The sequence below is a fragment of the Wolffia australiana genome, chromosome 15, assembly GCF_029677425.1.
Source record: "Wolffia australiana isolate 7733 chromosome 15, ASM2967742v1".
NCBI classification, from domain to species: domain Eukaryota; kingdom Viridiplantae; phylum Streptophyta; class Magnoliopsida; order Alismatales; family Araceae; genus Wolffia; species Wolffia australiana.
In genome coordinates this window covers 2063753-2085000 of record NC_135849.1, presented here as the reverse complement: position 1 = coordinate 2085000, position 21248 = coordinate 2063753, and the positions used below count along the sequence as shown (strand labels likewise).

General features: G+C 37.7%; 3 protein-coding genes across 7 annotated transcripts in view; 1 reads left to right on the top strand and 2 right to left on the bottom strand.

Annotated features, from left to right (window-relative positions):
• Positions 1-1671, bottom strand: part of LOC144712713 (wax ester synthase/diacylglycerol acyltransferase 2-like) — a 6277-nt gene extending 4606 nt beyond the window's left edge. The window contains exons 1-2 of the mRNA XM_078586992.1: positions 744-1671; positions 383-665 (exon numbers count right to left, since the gene is read on the bottom strand). Of these exons, the coding sequence (XP_078443118.1) occupies positions 383-665; positions 744-920 (460 nt within the window). The 5' untranslated portion in view covers positions 921-1671. The remainder of the gene's footprint in view (positions 1-382; positions 666-743) is intronic.
• Positions 1672-8391: 6720 nt separating this feature from the next.
• LOC144712712 (putative bifunctional riboflavin biosynthesis protein RIBA 1, chloroplastic) lies at positions 8392-14020 on the bottom strand. The gene is made up of 7 exons (XM_078586991.1): positions 13926-14020; positions 12151-12505; positions 11842-12063; positions 10877-11202; positions 9505-9634; positions 8972-9268; positions 8392-8910 (listed from the first exon to the last, which is right to left on the bottom strand). Exons 1-7 carry the CDS (start codon positions 13985-13987, stop codon positions 8659-8661), a joined length of 1644 nt encoding a protein of 547 aa, XP_078443117.1. The 5' UTR covers positions 13988-14020; the 3' UTR covers positions 8392-8658.
• Positions 14021-15782: 1762 nt separating this feature from the next.
• On the top strand, positions 15783-19758 carry LOC144713286 (UDP-N-acetylmuramoyl-L-alanyl-D-glutamate-2, 6-diaminopimelate ligase). 5 transcript variants are annotated; one of them, XM_078587849.1, is made up of 4 exons: positions 15783-15937; positions 17609-17730; positions 19316-19399; positions 19489-19758. In XM_078587849.1, the coding sequence occupies exons 2-4, from the start codon at positions 17609-17611 to the stop codon at positions 19661-19663; spliced, it is 381 nt and encodes a 126-aa protein (XP_078443975.1). In that variant the 5' UTR covers positions 15783-15937; the 3' UTR covers positions 19664-19758. The 5 variants fall into 5 exon arrangements, with proteins under 5 accessions (XP_078443975.1, XP_078443972.1, XP_078443976.1 ...); XM_078587846.1 differs by having other exon boundaries at positions 19310-19399; XM_078587850.1 differs by having other exon boundaries at positions 15792-15937; positions 17602-17730.
• Positions 19759-21248: the final 1490 nt, after the last annotated feature.

Below are 21248 nucleotides of genomic sequence, written 5' to 3'. Positions count from 1 at the left end.
TTTAAGCAGCGAAAAAAATTAAAAATAAAGAATAATTAAATAAACAAACTAAAAAGTAAGAGTAACAAATAAATTAAATTAAAAATAAAGAGTAATAAATAAACTTAAATTAAATTAAAATCAGCTTTTCTTTGCTCCCACTCCATCCGCCCAATTCCGTCATCCGTCCCCACCACAACTCCACGCCTCTCAAGTTTCCCTCCCTGCACCCTCGGAACTAAACCCACTAAGCTCATAACCGTCATCCGTCCCGTCCAGGCCGGGACGAACGGAAAACAGAACAAAACGGCAGACGCTGAAGACGGAGCCACCCAAGAAAGAGGTCCCATCCCGTCCCGTCCCGTCCGGTGGGGGACGTAATCAAAATCGTCATCCGTCTTACCGGCGAGGAGAAGGGCGAGGAGAGAGACGCAGTCGCCGAGGGCGTGGTGGAAGCGCAGCACCACCGACCGCCGCCGCCGCGGCAGGACGTGCACTCGCCACAGCGGCGCGTCCCTCGTCATCGGTCCGGACGACGCCAGCGCCACCACGTACTCGTTCACGTACACCTCGTCCTCCTTCCCGTCGTCCTTCTCGTCCTCCTCCTCGTCATCGGCGACGACGTGGGCGTCCACGTCGATCTCCGGCAGCTCCTCCCACGCCAGCCTCCCCCTCCGCTTGGCGACCTGCGCGGCGAAGGACGACGGATGACGGGAAAAGGACGGAGGAGGGTGTTTTTTTTCTTTGTTTTTTTTTTTGGTTACCAGGACGGAGCGGAGGCGGGGGCAGATGACGACGGATGACGAGACGGCGAGCTTCAAGGCGGCGACGTCGACCGGCTTCTGAAAGGAGAGGAAGCAGAGGATTTCGAGGTCCCATTGGCCGTCGAGGAAGTGCCTGCCCGAGGGGGAGAGGGGCTCCTTGTATGAGGCTCTTCCCATCTCTCTCTCTCTCTCTCTCTCTCTCTCTCTCTCTCTCTCTCTCTCTCTCTCTCTCTCTCTCTCTCTCTCTCCCCCTCCCCTCTTTCACTCTCTATCTATCTCTCTCTCGATCTCTCTCTCTCTATCTCTATCTCGATCTCGATCTCACTATCAGTATCTAGCAATACCCATGAGAACAGAGAAAAGAGACGACCTGGTAAGCTCCCCCTCACTCTCTCAATTTCTCTCTCTCTCCCTCTCTATCACTCTCTCTCTCTCTCTTCCTCTCTCTCTCAATCTCTATCTCTTTCTTCCTCTCTCTCTCTCTCAGAATCTAGGTCTTTTCATGAGAACAGAGGAAGGAGACGACCTGGTAAGCTCTCTCTCAGTCTCTCTCTAACTCCCTCTTCCTCTCTCTCTCTCTAACTATCTAGCTCTTTTCATGAGAACAGAGGCAGGAGACGACCTGATAACCCCTCTCACAATCTCTCTCTCTCTCTCAATCTCTGTGTCTCAGAGTCTCTCTCTCTATCACTATCTAGTTCTTCTCATGAGTTCTCTTCCTCTCCGCTCTCTCTCTCTTTCTCTCTCTGAGACTGTCTGGCGCGGTACAATGAGAAGAGAGGAAGGAGACACAAAGAACACGCTCTTTCTCTCTCTCTCTCTCTCACTGAGACTGTATGGCCAACCTATGAACTATGTCAAATATATACATGCTCTCTTTCTATTTCTACATACACGTTTGAAGTAAGCAGTCCGGTCTATTTCCTCTCTCCCAAGGGACAATTCTCTTTCGCTGGCTGCGTCTCTCAGATCTTACGCCCTTGAGAATTGGTCAACGAGCCGGCCTGATGAGCTCTCTCCTTCTCTCTAAAAAACTCGCACAAACTCTCTCTCTCTCTAAAACACTCGCACAAACTCTCTCTCTCTAAAACACGCGCACAAACTCTCTCTCTCTCTATCTAAATTACTCGCACAGACTCTCTCTCTCTATCTAAATTACTCGCACAAACTCTCTCTCTCTCTATCTAAATTACTCGCACAAACTCTCTCTCTCTCTCTCTCTATTTAAATTTTAAATTACTCGCACAAACTCTCTCTCTGTAAGTCACTCGCACAAACTCTTTCTCTCTCTCTAAGTTACTCGCACAAACTCTTACTCTCTCTCTAAATCACTCGCACAAACTCTTTCTCTTTCTCTAAATCACTCGCACAAACTCTTTCTCTTTCTCTAAATCACTCGCACAAACTCTTTCTCTTTCTCTAAATCACTCGCACAAACTCTTTCTCTCTCTAAAACGTGCGCACAAACTTCCTCTCTAAATCTAAATCACTCGCACAAACTCTCGCACTCTCTTTTTCCCACTTTCTCTCTCGTCCTTTCTCTCTCTCTCTCTCTCTCTCTCTCTCTCTCTCTCTCTCTCTCTCTCTCTCTCTCTCTCTCTCTCTCTCTCTCTCTCTCTCTCTCTCTCTCTCTCTCCATCTATGTATCTCTTCCCCTCTCTCTCTCCCTTTCTTTCTCTCTCTAGTCTCCTCTCTCTCTTAAATAATCCGATCCATTTCCCTCTCTCCGAAAGTCCAAATCTACGGTGCTCTTTCCCGACATACTATTTATCATATTCCCTCGAGGTTGTGAGTTTCTCGAGACTTGTCTCTCTCTCTTCCTTTTCCTTATTAAGTCCTCTTAAAGACAGCTGCTCTCCCCCTACATTGAATTGGACGAATGAATGCCACCAAACTCTGGACTTTTAGTTTTCCAGAGTTGTTTCAGAGGTTTGAAGAGAAACAACAGAGACTTTAAACCATAGAATATGACTAATCCAGAGCCAAGTTTCTAAAATCCATTTTTTTCCTGAAAAAGAGCTTCTTAAACTGCATTTAAATGCTTCCCAGAGGTTTGGTGGGAATTAGGAATGAAATTGTAGAAGCATACTAAATAGTGGGTTAATGAAACTTCTCTAGACTTTTATTTTTCCGGAGTTGTTTCAGAGGTTTAAGAGATACAGCAGGGACTTCAAACCAAAGACTATGACTAATCCAGAGCCAAATTCTTAAAACACATTTAAACTGCATTTAAATGCTTTCCAGAAGTTGTGGGTATTAGAAATGACATTTATAGAAGCATACCAAATAGTGGGTTAATGAAACTGCTCTGGACTTTCAGTTTTTCCAGTTGTTTCAGAGGTTTGAAGAGAAGCAACAGGGATTTAAAACCCTAGAATCTGACTAATCCAGAGCCAAATTTTTAATACCCATTTTTTCCTGAAAAAAGAGCTTAAACTGCATTCAAATGCTTTCCAGAAGTTGGTGGGAACTAGAAACGAAATTTATAGAAGCATATTAAATAGTGAGTTAATGAAACTCCTTCAGCTGCTTCTATAGTGCTAGGGGCTATGAATTGGCTTTTAGGTCTCATGATTGATTCATGGGTTTGGAGAGAGACGGCATTTAGTTGGTTGCTATATCTGTAAAAACTCATGATGAAATAGTAAAATAATGAAATTCTTAGAGATGTTTCCATAGTAAGAGGACCTGTGAATTCTATTGTATTTTTACATGGTCCCTGAGTCCTGACATGTTTCCATAGTCACATGTTCTGCGGAAGTGCAGACAAAGTTATATCGATATTAATTTTAAGGTAAGTCCGAGCATTCAATGCGGATTAAATGCAGCGTATTATTTCCTACTAGTCAAACAGGAGAGTAGGACGCAGGAGAGAGGTGTGTGCGAATGAATGAGAGAGAGGGGAGATGGAGAGAGAGTGAAAGAGCGAGAAGGAAAGAGAGAGTGTGAGACAGAGGGACAGAGGGAAAGAGAGTGAGAGTGAGAGAGAGAGAGGGAGTGGGGGAGAGGGAGGGAGAGAGGGAGAGAGAGTGAAAGAGTGAGAAGGTAAGAGAGAGATTGTGAGAGGTAGGGACAGAGAGAGATTGTGATGGGGAGGGAGACAGAGAGTGAAAGAGTTATAAGGAAAGAGAGAGGGTGTGAGAGGGAGGGACACAGAAAGAGAGGGTGAAAGAGTTGTAAAGAGAGTGTGTGTGTGAGAGGGAGGGACAAAAGGGAGAGATAGAAAAAGAGTGAGTAGGAGGGAGGGAGAGAGAAAAAAAAGGGTGAGTGGGAGGAGGGAAGGAGAGAGAAAAAAAGAGTGAGTGAGAGGGAGGGAGGGAGACAGAAAGAGAGAGAGGGAGGGAGAAAGGAAGAGAGAGGAAAGTAGGCATCAGATCGGATCTGATTGTTCTAAAGATTGGAATAAACAAATGCTGATTCAAACTGATTGTTCTAATCTTTCGATCGAACATACCCTTTCTTCGTGTTCGATTGAAAGTTTCTAACAAACAAATTGGTTCTTTCGTGTTCGATCGGCCATTTGTTTGAACAAATGGCCAGCGGGCGCCAGCGACCACCAGAGACTTTCTCTCTGGCGGTCGCCGCTGGGCACCACTGGCGGCTGCTGGCCGGAGCTGGCCAGAGCTGGCAGCCGCTGGCCAGCACTAGGCGGTGCGAGTGCTGCTGGATTCGAACATTTGACTCGATCTGAACAGCCATCTTGTTTGAACAATCCGATCGGAACAGACGTGCAGATTGTGTTTGGATCGGATCTGAACTGGACAGATTGGTGTTCGGATTCAATCATTCAAATGCCCAATCCGATCGTACGATCTGTCTGAATCCCCGATCCCTGAGAGAAGGAGAGAGAGATAGAGAGAGGGGGGAGAAAGGAAGATAGAGAAAGAGAGGGGAGGGAAAATGAAGAAAGAGAGACAGTGAGGGGGAAGGAGAAAGGGAGATAGAGAGAGAGAGATAGAGAGAGGGGGAGTGAGATTAAGAGGGAGAAAGAGAGGAAGGGAGAAAGGGAGAGAGAGAGAGGGAGTGAGAAAGGGAGATAGAGAGAGAGAGAGAGAGAAAGAAAGAGAGAGAGAGAGGGAGTGAGATTATGAGGGAGAGAGAAGGAAGACAATAAAAATGTTCAATCAAGGGTCATAGATACAACCTGGTTTAAATTTATAAATGTCCATGGATAAATTTTTTTGCTAGTATAGAAAACCCTGAAAAATTGTCACGAAGCATATCCTGATGAATTTTTTGACATTAAATTAATTATCAAACGTGCAGGCATTAAATTCCATCTAACTTTGATCAAGCTTTCTGGGGCCACGTTGTACAGTCCATAACAGATTGAAGTTGTTGCTATACTACAAAAGCTGAAAGTTGATGAAATAGTGTTAGGCTCTTCATTCATAATTTTGGTACGACACTTAAGTCCTGACCACATAAATGTTTCCAGGGTAAATCAAACTTGTCTATAGTGACTAAATTATATGGCCCACAAATTTTGGAAGTTACGAGTCTTTCTAGAAGTAGAGATTTTTTATTGAATTTAACTCAAACTCTGTCATGGTTTGATCACTTAAAGTATTGAATTCTCAATGTGTGGTCATTGAACAAGGAACAATCTTTTGTCACCAAAATTACCAGGTGACTTGAATGAAAAAGTATCATACAAAAAGTAAATGACTTATTAAGTCGATATACAGATTATATTATGGTTTTACCAGATATTTTAGAACATACAATGAGCATGCCTTTTGGGTTTCTTTAAGATAGTGGGTTAAACTTGACATCTTCGCGTAAAATCGCTTATCTGGCTAAGATTATTTTTTATCCAAACTTCTGTTTTCTGACAAATGAATTCTGCCGGACATATCAGTTTTTATACTTTATGGATCATATAATATTATTCTTATCCACAGCAGTTATCACTAAATTAAATCGTTTCATGATGGCCAGTCATGAAAAATCACAATTCACAAACCTCCTTATGAACTCTTAAAGATTGCATAATGTCAATCTTTGGTCAATGTAAAGCAGTAGAAAACCTTTCCAGAATATAATGGTGCAGAAAACATATACAATAATGTATCCCAAAGACAAATTATTCTTCTAGATGGATTAGTAGCAAAGGAGAAAAATAATATTTTGAGAGAGATAAAACTCTAATATTCGAGGGGTAATAACAATTGTATGAAATTAATCTACAAAAATTTAACAGTTAGAACCATCTGTTCCATGATCATGATCCACTAAATTCTGGTAGTGAGATAACAATCATTCATGCTTCATTAGTTCTTATTAGGTTGCTTTATGCGAAGTTTGGTATGTAATCTCCCAGATATTAGAATTATTAAATTTATTAATTTTTTCCATTTATCCACAACCCTATCAAGACCTTATTTGGATAATAAAAAATATGCAAATGTATTTTATTTTATTCTTTTGAATGAAAAAATGATTTTATTATCAATAAAAGGTTTATAGAAGTAACTTGGAAAGATTTCTTAAAGTATCCATGATTTAGAATTAGAGGCGATTGATGGATGATATGTTGTTTATTTGACAAGATTAACCCGATTTCATCAATCAGTATATGCACAAGTATCCATATCTGATGTTTATACTTAATTAGTATATGTTTCTTTAAAAAATGATAATAGGATAAGTTACTTGGTGATCCCATATCTGAACTCATGGATCCACATGCACCCTCACATGTTGGTGCCCGAGGAATCAATGCCCAAGATAAAGAGTAAATAGGTATACACACATTTTTTCATACTGTACAAAGAGAAAAAACTATCATACATATTTAAAATATTTCTATATTAGTAATATATTTAATAAAATTTAGTTTTTATTTCTAATTTTATATTGTTTACTTCAAATATTATCATCCAAGAAGTATTCAGCTGTTGATTCAAGATTCCATGATCAAATAATTTTAAAATAGCTAGGTTCTTGCAATAATTATTTTTATGCTAAAGTCATTTGTTTACATTTCCGTAAGGCTAGTTTTATGCAATAATAATATTTGTTATAATTACGTGTCTATTATAATATTGAGAACATCTCATTTAAGTATATAGTTGTGTCAACAAATCTTATAAAAGCTAGGTTATCTTTGTGTCCAACTAAAAAATTCGGATTACTTTATGTTTTAATTGGTTTAATTATTTATTAAAATAACTTAATATTATTAATAGTATGTATACTATTAAACTTATATTGATATGATTATTTTTATTAAATCTTAATTTGAAATTTATTTTTAAAAAATGAATTTCAATGAAACGAATTAATTAATATAAAGATAATGATGTGGAGAACATCTTATAAACTTAGAAAAGAGGTAGACAAAAACTTGACACCACACTTTCATGAATTATCTATTGCTCAATTTTATGTTATAGCATAATTATTTGAAGATCATGTAAAATCATATCAATTGTTTATTTATTGCTTAAATGTTACATTAATATTTTATATTAATGGAATACTGTTAAATATTTTATTTTATATTTAATGCCCTTTAAAGTTAAAACTTTATGAATAAATGGGTCAAATTATTAAAATCAGAATGATTTCCTTTTAACAAAGAAATACATTGGAGTATTTATTGAATTATAATCATTTAAGAATTGTCGTAAAATGTATTATTTATGCCAGATGACATTATTGAAGTAAAATTTTGCGAGAATATTTGTATTTATAATAGTGAAATACGCCATATAGTTTGGAATTATTTTTATTGGATAGATATCTAAAATAATAGTTTATACCATAAAATGTGATTATTTATATCTAGTTCAGTATGTCCTTACAAAAGCACCTATTAGATCTACTTATTGTTGTCGTGTTATCTGGAAAACTTACTCCAAAACCAAATTAAAACGCATTCCATGTGTATGATGTGATAATGTGACTTTAAAAACCTAAGTTATGATTATGGTTCCAGCTCTGTATTTTTAACGGAGTCCCCAGCTTGATTATGTTTATCATCTTAGACGCTGGACAGAACAGATGATGGAATGAACGAAGTTTTTAAAAGAGTAAATGACCGACACCTGATGACGGAACAGACCAAACAGACCGAACGGGACGGAACGGAAGGCACGGAGGCTTTCGTTCCATTTGTGGTTCTGAGGTCTGGATGGTCGGTTGATGACGGTACGGAACGACATGAAGAACAGATCGGCGTTCGACCCGAAACCTTATGATAGGATGAACTACATTATAATTGCATGTTCAGAAATATTTCAAATCAAATCATGACGACATCCAATAGACCTCGGATTAAGGAATTTTTTAAGACTTCATGATGATATTATATTAAGACCTTATAAAAACTCAAATTTCAAAATTGCTCTCAAAATGAATCATTTAAAATATTAATGCTCGATTAAACCTTTTATAATAAAAAACTACTGCTTCGATGAACAGAGGGGGAAGCGAACAGCTCTGAAGAAAGATATTGGGGTTCCCAATGCTTCTCAGCGCTTAATGAAACAAACTGACGATGCTTTCCTCTTAATCTCGCTATGGTTCCGAGATGTAGCTTAAACTGATTCTCCGTTAAGAACGGCGATGATCTATGTTTCACACCGCGCAATAATTATCCATTTACCATTTAATTAAAAGGGTTTATCACATGGCCCTCATATCCACACATGATAAACCCATTACTCAACTATCCATTACCCAACTATCCATTATTAATCCAATTAAACATGGGAACATGCGAATCCATAGCATATTCATGCAATTAAGAAAAAATCTATATAGATCGACCCCGCAGAAGGAGAACTAACTCTAAGAAGCTATTCAAGGTAGTAAATTTTTTGAAATTCCCAAATAAGATTGAACATTATTTGGGAACATGAAAAACAGGAGAAGATCAAAACATTTAAATATCGGATTACCTTCGAGATTAGTCAACCTGGCGTTGAGCATCGTCGACGAGACTCGGTTCCCTGGAGCTCAGAATAGAGCTAATCTGGGGCCCGTAGAGATGGCCCATCTTGGCTCTCTTCGTCTCCATGTATCTCTGGTTTTCCAAGGTGATTGGGGTCAACAACGGAACCCGTCCCACCACACTAAGCCCATAGCCTTTCAATCCCACGTACTTTGCCGGATTGTTCGTCATCAATTTCATCGTACGCACGCCGATATCTCGAAGAATCTGCAAAGAAATCACGACCTAAGTATCACTTTGACTTTGACTTTGACTTTGGATCAGTTACCTGGGCCCCGATGCCGTATTCGCGAGAGTCAACGGGCAAGCCCAGCTCTTCGTTGGCTTCGACTGTGTCCTTCCCATCGTCCTGGAGATTATAGGCCCGAAGCTTGTGGCCGAGGCCGATGCCTCGGCCTTCGTGACCGCGGAGATAGACCAACACGCCCCGGCCCGCCTTTTCGATAATCTCCATTGCCAGAGCCAGCTGATTTCCGCAGTCGCATCTAGCCGACCCGAATATGTCTCCTGTGAGGCACTCCGAGTGCACCCTGACCAGTACGTCTTGCCCGTCTCCTATCTCTCCCTGCCATCATCACCGGTATGAGACATTGAATAATTTCATTTTTTTAATAAAGAATTAATTAACATGATGCCGGCGGTCATTTATTTTGTGAAACGTAAAAGGAAAGTATTTATTTAGAGGTCAAGTTTAAGGAAAAGACCCTCGCCAAAGCCATGGGAAATTTCGTTAAAGGAGATTTTTCTGATTTTCATAATATTACAATTTTCAGCAATGCATAACATGAAAAGAAAACTTACTTTGACCATGGCTATGTGTTCTATGCCATCTAGCATGGATCTGTAGCAATATGCCCGGAAATTACCCCATCCGAGGGGCAAGCGGGCCACGGAAGCCCTCTCAACCAGTTTCTCTCTTTTTCTTCGGTATCTGTGAGGATAAGAACAATTTGAAAAAGATATTATCAGTAATTAGAAGTGGAAGAATAATTTAATCATAATAGTCAATTATATACAGCGCTGAGAACAATATAAACAGCCCACCAAGAAATGTATGTATGTATGTATGTATGTCCTTCCTTAAACTTCATCTAATATTTGTATTTTTGCCCTTAAGAAAACGAAAATATTCGAGATCAGGAGTAAGTTTAGCCACTATAATCAACGAAGAATAAAAGTAAAATTCCACAATAATAATTAATAACATTCATTTCCATTTTTGCTCACTCAAAAGACCAGCATTCTTGGAAGCTAATTATTTATTGCGTAAGAATTATTTGAGAAAAATATCAGAAATTTAGAAAAATGATGTGGTTAAGCAGTTAGTATAATAAACGAATAGTGTCTCAAGCTCGAATGGTTGAAGATAAATTCATCTCATTATTAATGTAAAATCAAACAGAAAAATGTACATTGTTACTTTGGAAGAACATATTGAGAAAACTATTAGTTTTTGATATGAGCTTTTTAAAAACATATGACAGGAGGCTCAAGAGAAAGGCCGTCAATTACGTGCACGTCCAGATAAACTCCAACATTTGGGGAACCTATAAATAAAGCTTCATCGCTGTATCTATAAATACAATGATGTGGCTTAAGAGCTCGTAAAATGAACGAATCATGGCTCAAGCTCAAATGGTTGAAGATACATTCATCTCATTCATGATAATTTAAAATAAAAAAGTAGTTAATTACTTTTTGGAAACAATTGACTTCTAGTTTAAAAGCTGGTACAATGAACAGAACATGGCTTCAGCTCATATATGAAAAATAAAATTTGAGAAAAAAATTCTGGTTAAAAAGGATGAACTGTTTGAGAAAAAAATCAGTATTCTAGAAAATATGTTGTCGTTTGGTAGTGGCTACTCTGAACGAATCATGACTCTATCCTTTTTTTTTAAAACAAATCATGGTTCTATCTTAATCGATTAAAGATACATTAATCAACCTCCGACAATAAATTTTCTTTTGAAAAAAGAACCCTTACATGATAATTAAATTAGAAATTTTAGCGGATTATTTGAGAAAAAATCAGTATGCTTGATAAGGGTCAACAGCTAGTCCAATGAACGAATCATGGCTCAAGCTCAAATAGTTGAAGATCCATCAATCAAACTCATAGATGATAATCGAAATTAGTTTTCTTCAAAAAAATGAAAATAGAAAAGTGAACCTGATTAAGTCAGCAATTGAAATGATTTTCAAGTTCTGCTTCAGCGCAAACTCACGGAGCTTCGGCAGCCGGGCCATAGAACCATCGTCATCATCCACAATTTCACATAGCACAGCCATTGGCGGCAAACCAGCCAGAATAGCGAGATCAACCGACGCTTCTGTATGGCCAGAACGTTTTAAGACCCCGCCTTCCCGGTACTTAAGGGGAAATATATGACCAGGTCGGTTAAAATCTTCAGCTTTTGAAGCGGGCGATGCGAGAGCCAGGATTGTTTTGGCTCTGTCTTTGGCAGAAACCCCGGTGGTTGTACCGTGCTTTACATCCTATTGAGAAATATCATCAGGAAAAAAAATTAGCATCTGCAAGAATAAAGATAAATATTAAATCAGAATAAGGATCTTAAACCCCTATCCAGAGTATTTTCTTCATTTATCTTTCTACCAGCTTCCCTTTAAATTTATCTTCTCTTACAAGGATGTTAAAATTAAAGCACCTCCAGCAAAGAGGACCGGGTTGGGACCTGTGCACCCTCAGGAGAATCTCCTGTCCAAATCTAATTACTTTTTGCGCGCTCTCAGTTGGGGGCCTAGATGTATTTATTGAAAATTTTAAGGATAAATGACGGATATATGTCTGAGAGGATTGTATCACCGTCCATTAAGGAGGAAACGCAAAAGAGGGTTTGTTGAATTGGCTGGGAGATCCATCCAGAAAGGGTTGACATGCTGATTCTGGTGATATTGTTCTCTTCCTATATTTATTTTTAGTGGTCCCTCTACCCTTTTAAGAGTGCTCCTTAATACAACCTATACTTTGACAATACTCCCTCAGAAGATGCCCAAAAGTAAACTTTCTAGATCAAAAAATCCTTAAAAACAGGCTGAAAATTAAGGCCACAGAATCCTCGCATTGAATGAAGAACTAATATGATGACCGATAATTGGAAGGGTTTGGCAATGTACCACCGAGACAGTGAATGCAGTACTAAGTTTTTCTTCATTTTCTCTTGTAGAAACCATCAAAGGAAGCTTCAGTCTCTCCAAATCATCTTCCTTCATGCCCACACAAACTATTCCAGTACCATGCCTCACAATAAATGCCATCGCATCATGCGTCACCAGAGATGCCGCCATTATAAGATCCCCTTCGTTTTCTCTGTCCTCATCATCCACGACAATAACATACTGCAAGCATTGTTCAGTTCAGCAAATAATCTACACCTAAGTAAAAGAAATGCAAAAGCATTAGACGAGTACTCGTCATCCACGGACCTTGCCCTGGCGAATATCTTCTATGGCATCTGGGATAGAGGAGAACCCTTTGGTGGGAAGATCAAGATCTGCCTCATCGTCTTCTTCGGAAAAGAAGTCAATTGTCGACGGAGCAACATCAGTAGCAATGGTACTCAGATTGATTGAATCAGCTGGAAGCTCGGTTACTGTGGAAAAACTCTCAGGTTCGCTAACGGGTGCGCCTTGCCCGACTATCAAGGCTTTGGTTCCTATAACTTGGCTTGACACTCGTGTCCGATTGGCGGACCCCAGCCTGAGAGCCCCTCTGGTTTCATATCCTGAAGCAGTAACGATCTGCGAACCTATGAACTTCTTTACGAGCAAGCAGTCCCTCCTGATGCAAGAGCCACAAGAATAAAGGAACATCAGGGCACCAAAACCAAGTGGGAGTACATGAAACAATTTCTAAAAGACGTTTTGAGAATACAAAGATTACAGGTCAAACATAGCAGAAAGGATGAACTCTGAAAGATTTCAGAACGGAGATCCAAAACCTCGAGACTGAAGAGGATAAACAAACTCTAAAAATCCATCAGAAAGCAAGCCATGCATAGAAGGATTACAGCCAAAATTCAACTGATGAACTACGTGTACATATTTTTAGAAATATTCATGAGCCAAGAAAGACAGGGAGATGGAAAGACAAACTGACACAAGGAGAAAAAAAGGCTATCGAAGAGCTCGCGCTGAAAAGTATGAACCAACTCTCAAACACAAAAAAAAATCATAAAAAACATAAAACAAGCCACACAAATGGAGGGCTTAACAGGCAACTTTCAACTGAGAAACTGAACGAAAGGATTTCCGGAAAGATTTGTAGACGAACACGGACACGAAAATGGGAAAAAACTCATCAAAGGAGGCAAAGAGATTAACCGAGATAAGGAGAGATAATTGAGGACAGGGCTTTATAAACAAATGGGAGAACATGACATAATTTGAAAAGGCGATTTAAAAACACAGCCCTAAATCAAGCGTAGCCAAAGGATAAACTCTGAAATATTGCAGAAAGGAATCAAAAACAGAGATAAGGAAAGATAACTGAACGGCATGGCTCCAAACCCGAACGGAAGAACATAATATAATTTCGAATAGGCTTGTCGAAGACACAAAGCCATAAAATCAAGCGTAGCAGAGAAGATGAGCTCTGAAATATTGCAGAAAGCCATTCAAAAAACGAACGAGAAAATTAAAAGTCAGGGCTCCAAAACCGAACAAAAGAACATGACATTGGAATAGGCGTTTCAAAACAGAAAGCCGCAAATCTACCGTAGCAAAGAACATAAACTCTGGAATATTGAACGGCAGGCCCCACAACCGAACAGAAGAACAGAACATAATTTCAAATAGGCGTTTCGAAAACACAAAGCCACAAAATCAAGTGTAGCAGAGAAAACGAACTCTGAAATATTGCGCAAAGGAATTCAAAAACCGAGCTAAGGAGAGATAATTGAGAGAACAGGAGAGGTAATGAGAGATAATTCTAATAGGCGTTTTGAAAACACACAGACGCAAATCAAGCGTAGCAGAGAAGACGAAATCCGCAATATTGCAGCAAGGAAATCGAAATCCTCAATGCTGAACGGAAGAACCGATTCACAAACAGCAACAGACTCAAAACTAATAAAAAAAACGCTCCCGGCGAGCCAAAAATGAAGGATAACAGCAAAACATCGAACGATTAATTGAACGAACAGATTTTCAAAGAGATTTTCAGGAATATACAGATTGAACAAAGAAGACGGCGAGATTACCTGGACAACGATAGATCGGATGCCGCGCTGGAGACTCCGCCAACAAAAGACGTAGAAGCCATGCCTTCTTCTCTCCTCACCTTCCCCTCCGCAAATCCTCTATTTATACTCCCCCTGGACCTCTATCATTCTCTCTCCTGAGCTGAGAACAAGACGAGTCCGATTACGAATCGATGTGCACGAGTTCTGTGCGTTATCCAGTGAGGAATTTAAAAAGTTCTCTTCGCGGTCTTTGATTCACTGTAATGGGATGCTGTTATTTGCTGCGTATCTAATGCGTGCGCATTGGAACGGACCATATTTGGATAAAAGCGGCTACAAATACTTGGCTCGGGATATGTCAGCTGGCTTGAAAAGAGAGATCTTACGTGGCGCACTGTGAGGCGTCCAAACGGTCAACTCAGGACTAGCGTTGACTTACCGTTACTGGATGACTGAATTATATTTTCTGTGGTGTATTTTTTCGATTTATTATGAGAGATATATGAAATTACAGATTTTAAATTTTGCAATTTTCTCCAAGAAATGTTAATGAAAATTTCTTAAAGATAGATTCATTTGTTTCCATCTCCATTTACAATTTTGTTTTAAATAAATTAGGCATGTTTAAACAAACACCTTAGCTTGAGGGGGGTAATAGCTGTTAATTATTTCTCTTTCAAAAATAAAAACGTAAATCTGCATAAAGAAATACAAATATGAAACCTAAATATTTGATTCCATGGACAAACTCCCAGGATGGCATTATTAGGATAACACATTGCAATACTAATAAATAATATATCAATCAGTGTATTTTCTCATTACATCATTCAATTTGATAAAATCATACCAAATAATATTATTCATAAAGGTTTTTGCAAATTATATTATGGATTAGAAAACATAGGGATTGAACTCAAATTCATGATCTGGTTCCTTTCGAAGATGACTCAAATTCTGAAACACATTCACTTGATTCCTTTCAGGCTTATGGGTACAAATAAAAATTAATTAAAATTTCACAAGGTCAATGAATATTTGGCTATATTTGGTTCTTATATTGTGGGGAGATTTATACTAGGAATATATAGTGTCAAAAGAGTCCTCATATGATGTTCATCTTATGGATAAATAATCATATTATATGATCATTCTCAATTCTTGGTTCCTCGACAAAAAAATTACAATTGTGAGGAAATAATTTACAAACAGTAATGGAGGATTCCCCAACATGTTAATGATTAGTGATATTTTTAATCAAATATCAATAAATAAAATTAATCTGCATTAATACCACTATTAAATGAACAGTAAAGAAAACGATATTACATCTCAATATATAAGATCAACATTTTTACTATGTGAAGACTACAAGTAATACCTATATAAGATATATTTTGTAGTTTATCTGAGCATCAACTAAGATTTTTTTGACATAATACATATCGGTGTTGTTTTATTTCTATCAGTTGACCCAAAATATCTCCATTTATTTTTTCACTCATAATTTTAAATCACAAGTTAAATATTAACTTTGTAAACTTGATAATTAATTAATTATCTAATTCAATATTTTGAATTCTTATTGGTTGTGCAGACAATAGGAAAGTCCATGACTGAGAGGTCTAAATAAAAGTTTTAAAAAATATCTATAAATGGCAACATGTTTGGAGGATCCTCTAAGCGCTCTGGTTACTTTCTAGGTACACTTAGATTCTTAATAATCTCAGTGATCGAACATTCGACCAATATGTCCAAATCCCCCATTCCCACCGGAGAGAGAGACGGAGAGAGAGAGAGAAAAAGAGCAGTAAGAGAGAGAAAGAGGAGAGAGAGATGAAATTTATAGAAAAATATGTATGTTAAATATCAGGTTGCAATAGGTAATAATAGATTGGTACTCTCTCCTATATAAAGGCCAGAGTCCCGTCGGAAGAGCAGTCGCGGGATTTCTTTCGTCGAAAACGTGTAGGCGGGAGGGCGTCTGCATTCGGTCTCTCTGAAGAACTTTGATCTCAACTGATCTCTAGGTTGATATTTATCTCTACCTCTCTCTCATCTAATTTCAGCATTTGATTCCAATTTCTGTTTTCATTTACCCTATTGTTTCCCGGGATTTTTGATTTGAATACTCATTTCTAGGTGATCGTAACAAATTATTTTTACGAAATTCTAATTTCTTCTCGTTCCTGTTATGTTAGATTCGGTTACGTTGATTCAGTACTTACGTACTTGAGCGTGATACATTCTGTTTACACCACGACTGGAGAAGTTTGTTTTCGCCATATTCTTATGTCGATGTGTGTCATCTGCCGTCATTTAACTCGATTGTCGCTCGGGATATTTGACTTGAAAATTTATCTCTTGATGATTGTAACGTCATATTATCTTCAAGAAATCCCAATCTGTTCTCATTCCAGTAATGTTTAATTAGGTTGCGTTGATTCAGTACTTACGTACTTGATCGTGATACATTCAGTTTACACCACGCGGAGAAGTTTGTTTTCACCATACTCGTATGTCGATGTCTGTCATCTGCCACCATTTAACTCGATTGTTGCTGGGGATATTTGACTTGAAAATTTATCTCTTGATGATTATATCATCAAAATATCTTCTAGGAATCCCAATTTCTTCTCATTCCAGTAATGTTTGATTCGTTCGCGTTTAATTAGTACTTATGTTCTTGAGCGTAATTCATTCTGTTTACACCACCACTGGAGAAGGTTGTTTTCAACGTATCTCTATGTTGATATCTACTTCTCTCTCGTTTGGTTTCATATTTGATTGAGAACGTATCTCGGGATATTTGATCGAGATCTTATTTCTCGATGATTTTAACACCATATCATTTACACGAAATGCCAATTTCTTCTCATTCCACTAATGTTTGATTCGGTTGCAATAATTTAGTGCTTACGTTCTTGAGTGATGTACCTTCTGTTTACACAATATTTCAAGAAGTAAAAAAACCTTTTGTTTACACCACGACTGGAGAAGTTTGTTTAAAATATACTCCTAGGTCGATGTCTGTCTTGCTCTCTTCATCTGCTTTCATTTACTCGATTGTTGCCCGGGATATTTGATTTGAATACTCATTTCTTGATGATTGTAACATTATATTATCCCCATGAAATGGAAAAATTCCTCTTTTTTTAATGGTGTTATCTAGTGCTTACGTACTTGAGACTGAGGTCTTCTGTTCACCCCTACTGGAGAAGTTTAATTTCAACATATTTTTGTGGGTTGACGACTGTCACACTCTCTCGCATCTGTCGTCTTTTACTCAATTGTTGCTGGGGATATTTATTGTTAATACTCGTTTCTTGATTATCGTAACATTTTATCATCTGTGCACGAAACACCAATTTCTTCTTATTCTAGTAATCTTTCATTTTGCTGGCTGAATCAAGTAATCTTCTATTTACACAACGACTGAAGAAGTTTGTTTGAACGTATCCTTAGGTTGGTATCAATATTTGTCTATCTCGTCAGCCATCTTTTAATGGATTGTTTCCCTGGATATTTGATTTGAATACTCATTTCTTGATGATTATGATGTTATGTTATCCGCTGGAAACGCCCATTTCTTCTCATTGCGTCATATTTCAATCGACTCAGAGGCATCTTTATTTTAATTGGTCTATACAAATGAAATCTCTGATAGAGTTTTCTCTTCCCATGGAAATATGAGGAAGCAGATGAAGAAACAGCGAGAAACAGCTGAACCGGACATTTCCAATGCTGATCGGCAGGGAGAAGCTGAAGATTCCTCAGCAATGCTTCCGAGTAACATAATTGACCATCTTGTCGCTCGTGAGAAGTGAGTTTTTTCTTCTTCCCATTTTCCTTATCAGGGAAAATCCTTAGTACCCAGGTGCACAATGAAGGATTTTTCTTCTTCACATTCATGTGTGAGTACAAAAAATCTTAAATACTAGTTTTTTTGGGTAGGAAAAATAAATAGGTAGTTAAATTGATGTTTGTCGTGTCATGACTAAGTTGCTTTCGAGGACTATCAAAATTTGAGGTTGATAATGCCTAACTCTGTATTTTATTAAGTCTTAGGTTGTGCCTTTAGAATTTGTGGACTCAAAGCTCACCGTGATCTTAATCAAAGCTTGCCAAGATCTTTGATCAAATCTAGAGTTCATTTTTCTCGTTAATCTGGTGTGCAAAGAAAAAACTGGATCTCTTGGATTTTAGAACATTTTGGATCAGTACTCAGAATTTATGTCTTGATTTTTTGGACTCCTGGTATGTTGTACAAGATCCTAGATTAGAATCAAAAGATTGAAGTTAGAGAGACACAAAATTAAGAGGATCAAGAGTTGTATCTTTGATGATTCTTGTACACTTTCTAAGGATTTTTGCTTTCTAAGGATTTCATACCATATGATGCCAAAGGGTTCCATTGTCTGTTTAGCTGGGGTTTGGTACTGACAGTGGTGATGATGTTGATGAATCATTGTATCATTCATCAGTTGATGAATCGTCATCATCATGGATGACAATGATGAGTCATAATCGTTCTCAATCCCTAGTCTGGCACCAACAATAATGATGGTGAGTGGGCAATGATGGTAATAATAACATACCCTCATCGCTATCTGGTTTCCAAGAGCTATCACCATCACTGTTCATCAGTTGATGATGATTTGTCATCATCATCGTCATTTGTCCAAGCCCAAATAGGGATGCGGATCACAAATTCCTCATCATCTATCAACCCCAGTCAAAGCCGAAGGATGATCCCATTTTGTAGAAGATTTGAATATCACTTTGTCAACGGCTGGTTCCATTCCTTCGTTGGGTTGGTCTGCTGGCTTTGATGAAAAATATGGTTCTCCAAATAACTTGTGGTAGTAATGCCAGGATCTAAGTTGAAAAGTTTGGAATTAAATCTGCGCAGGTCTTTGATGATATAGTTCAGTCTCTTTGGATAATCGCAGGGATTGCTTTTGAAATATAGTTATGCTTGATTTTTAGACACATTCTTACAGTTCATATGGATAAGAATGAATTCAAAGTGGTTCATTCGAATCATTAGTTTGAATGAACCCCACGATATGTTATCATGGCGTTGTTTGCATTTTTTTTTTATAAAACAATTATAAAACATTTTGCAGTTTGGCCAAAAATTATAAAACATTTTCTTTTTGAAGTAAAAATTTATAAAGCATGAAAGAGAGAGAAAGAATAACTTTCTTGGCCAAACTGAATTCATGTTGTTCAGTCACCTGTCTCGGCCGAAATTCTTCTTTCCGTTACCCTTCTCTCTCTCTATCTATCAATCCCTCTATCTTTCTATCTCTCTTTTCTCCATCAATTTCGATTTGTTCGTTCAAATCTGTAATTATCCTGATTTTTCTCTGTTTGGCCTCTAAAAATCAATGTCACAGTTCCAGGCAGACTTTCTCGTCAGACACGGAGAGCGAAACAATCGTCGACGAGCCGGTCTCTAGAAAAAAGAGGCAGCATAAGCATTTCGGGTAAGTTCTGGTAATCGAGGATACGAAAAAATTATTATATTTTTTTGTAGATCTGATGATCTTAATGAGATTGTCGGTCCACTAAACAGGGCTGCAGAAGCTGTGATTCTGAAAGAGTTACAGCCATCTCACTGCTTAGAAGATTCCATGGAGTTCTTGAAGAAGAGAAAATTTCAGGTGCCCAGATCCTTCGCTGCGCTTAAGAACTCCGGCCAGGCATTTCGCTCGATTTCTGCTCCTGGAGGTTTGCTCTTTGATAAATAAGGCTTTTTTTACCAAATAATTTCTTATTTTTTGTGATTCGTTTGGATTGAACTAAGTAATACTTTTTTATCTGAATAGTTAGTTATTTTTGGTGATTTGTTTGCTTTCTTTTCTCAAGCATCATCTCTGCGTCTGTCTTATGTGAACATTTTAGTGCATTATGTGTTAAATAAAGTTAGGTTCATTTGCATTTGATTACTGAACATGTAATTTGAGGAAACTGATACGAAGTCCTCTAGTTGGGTTTGGCTCCTCAAAAAATGTATCGCACAAACAGATAAAAAGCTTATAGAAAATACGAAAAGAAGGAAGATATTTCTCTTGTAATTTCATTCCTGTTAGTATCGAAGAAAGGATTTGTTATATTCATACCTATGTGTCTAAGTCACCATTATAGGTATCATGTAAATCATTATTTTATTACATAATACAATTAGTGCTCAATTGTATCAAGTTTCAGGTGTATCAAAATGTGGATCAAAGCTCATATAAATGTGAACTAATCAGTTTACTTAAAATGTGTGTATATCTATTTAGATCCAAATATGCATACATCTAGTTATTGTTGCAAAAAATGTGCATTTTTTGTGCATCTTTTTGCTTCCTCATTCCATGCTCAATTTAAGATCATTGTGCGCCTAATATAGTTTTAATAGGCATGCCCATGTATTCCCCATCTTTTTAACTTGCCAATAAATAATAAAATGATATGGCGATAAGCCAAACCATTGCATCTTTGTAATTAATTGTTGTCTTTTTACGTGACAAATTAGCTTTTTAATATGCCATAATAGAGTAAAATATTTTGACCAAATTAGTACCATCAAATTACATAGAATATATTGCATACTTTTTATGGAAAGCTCAAGCCCTATTCCAATGACAACTGAAACTTTACCAAGAGTAAGTGTGATTAATGGGGTTGAACTTGTTCTCATACATTCATTTTCTTTCTATGGAGTAATTAATATATCATAAAATGGCAGACTTTGTTCTCTGTTCTTGGTTGAAATACAGAATTTTAAATTTCTTTTGTTTCAAATTTGAGCCTCTAAGGTTTCGATCACGTTAATCGTTCCGAGTGCCGGTCTGTTTGTAATGAGATCCGTTCAAAAGCCTCACTTTGGATTCAAGCACAATATGTTCAAGATCTTGACAACTTGCATCTTTAAGTGATAAAGAGTTTTGCCAAGTTTGCTAGAAATTAGCTATTGTCATAGCTGCACAGAAAATCAGGCAGCCTAGAATACAAAGCCCAAAACATACATTATAAAATATATATCTTCATGTTATTATTATTATGAGATTTAGATTCAGAATGTGGGCCTCCCTACAACCTCTTGTTTTTATCTATACCTATCTCATCAAATCACCTAGTAAATTTATCCCGTATTTAGCCCTCGTCCAGATTTGGGAAAATTTGTTTCTAGGGTCTAGTCCAAGTTTTTAGCAAGGACCTAAACCTTACCTAAAGTTCGGTCTGGTCTTGTTTGGTCCCGGTCAGGTCAACTAGTTAATGTCTAAGTCAAAGTAGAAAAGTCATGTTGACTATTAACATAAGCTGACTATTAGCATAACCAGTTTT

What these genes read in the sequence shown, in the direction of transcription:
- LOC144712712 (XM_078586991.1), bottom strand. Translation starts at nt 13,987, where the DNA reads ATGGCTTCTACGTCTTTTGTTGGCGGAGTCTCCAGCGCGGCATCCGAT. An exon ending in AACACATAGCCATGGTCAAA is followed by an intron (nt 9,269 to 9,504) that starts GTAAGTTTTCTT and finishes TGATGATGGCAG; the next exon opens with GGAGAGATAGGAGACGGGCA. An exon ending in AATACGGCATCGGGGCCCAG is followed by an intron (nt 8,911 to 8,971) that starts GTAACTGATCCA and finishes ATTTCTTTGCAG; the next exon opens with ATTCTTCGAGATATCGGCGT.
- LOC144713286 (XM_078587846.1), top strand. Translation starts at nt 17,609, where the DNA reads ATGAAGAAACAGCGAGAAACAGCTGAACCGGACATTTCCAATGCTGAT. An exon ending in CATCTTGTCGCTCGTGAGAA is followed by an intron (nt 17,731 to 19,309) that starts GTGAGTTTTTTC and finishes TCAATGTCACAG; the next exon opens with TTCCAGGCAGACTTTCTCGT. An exon ending in AGGCAGCATAAGCATTTCGG is followed by an intron (nt 19,400 to 19,488) that starts GTAAGTTCTGGT and finishes TCCACTAAACAG; the next exon opens with GGCTGCAGAAGCTGTGATTC.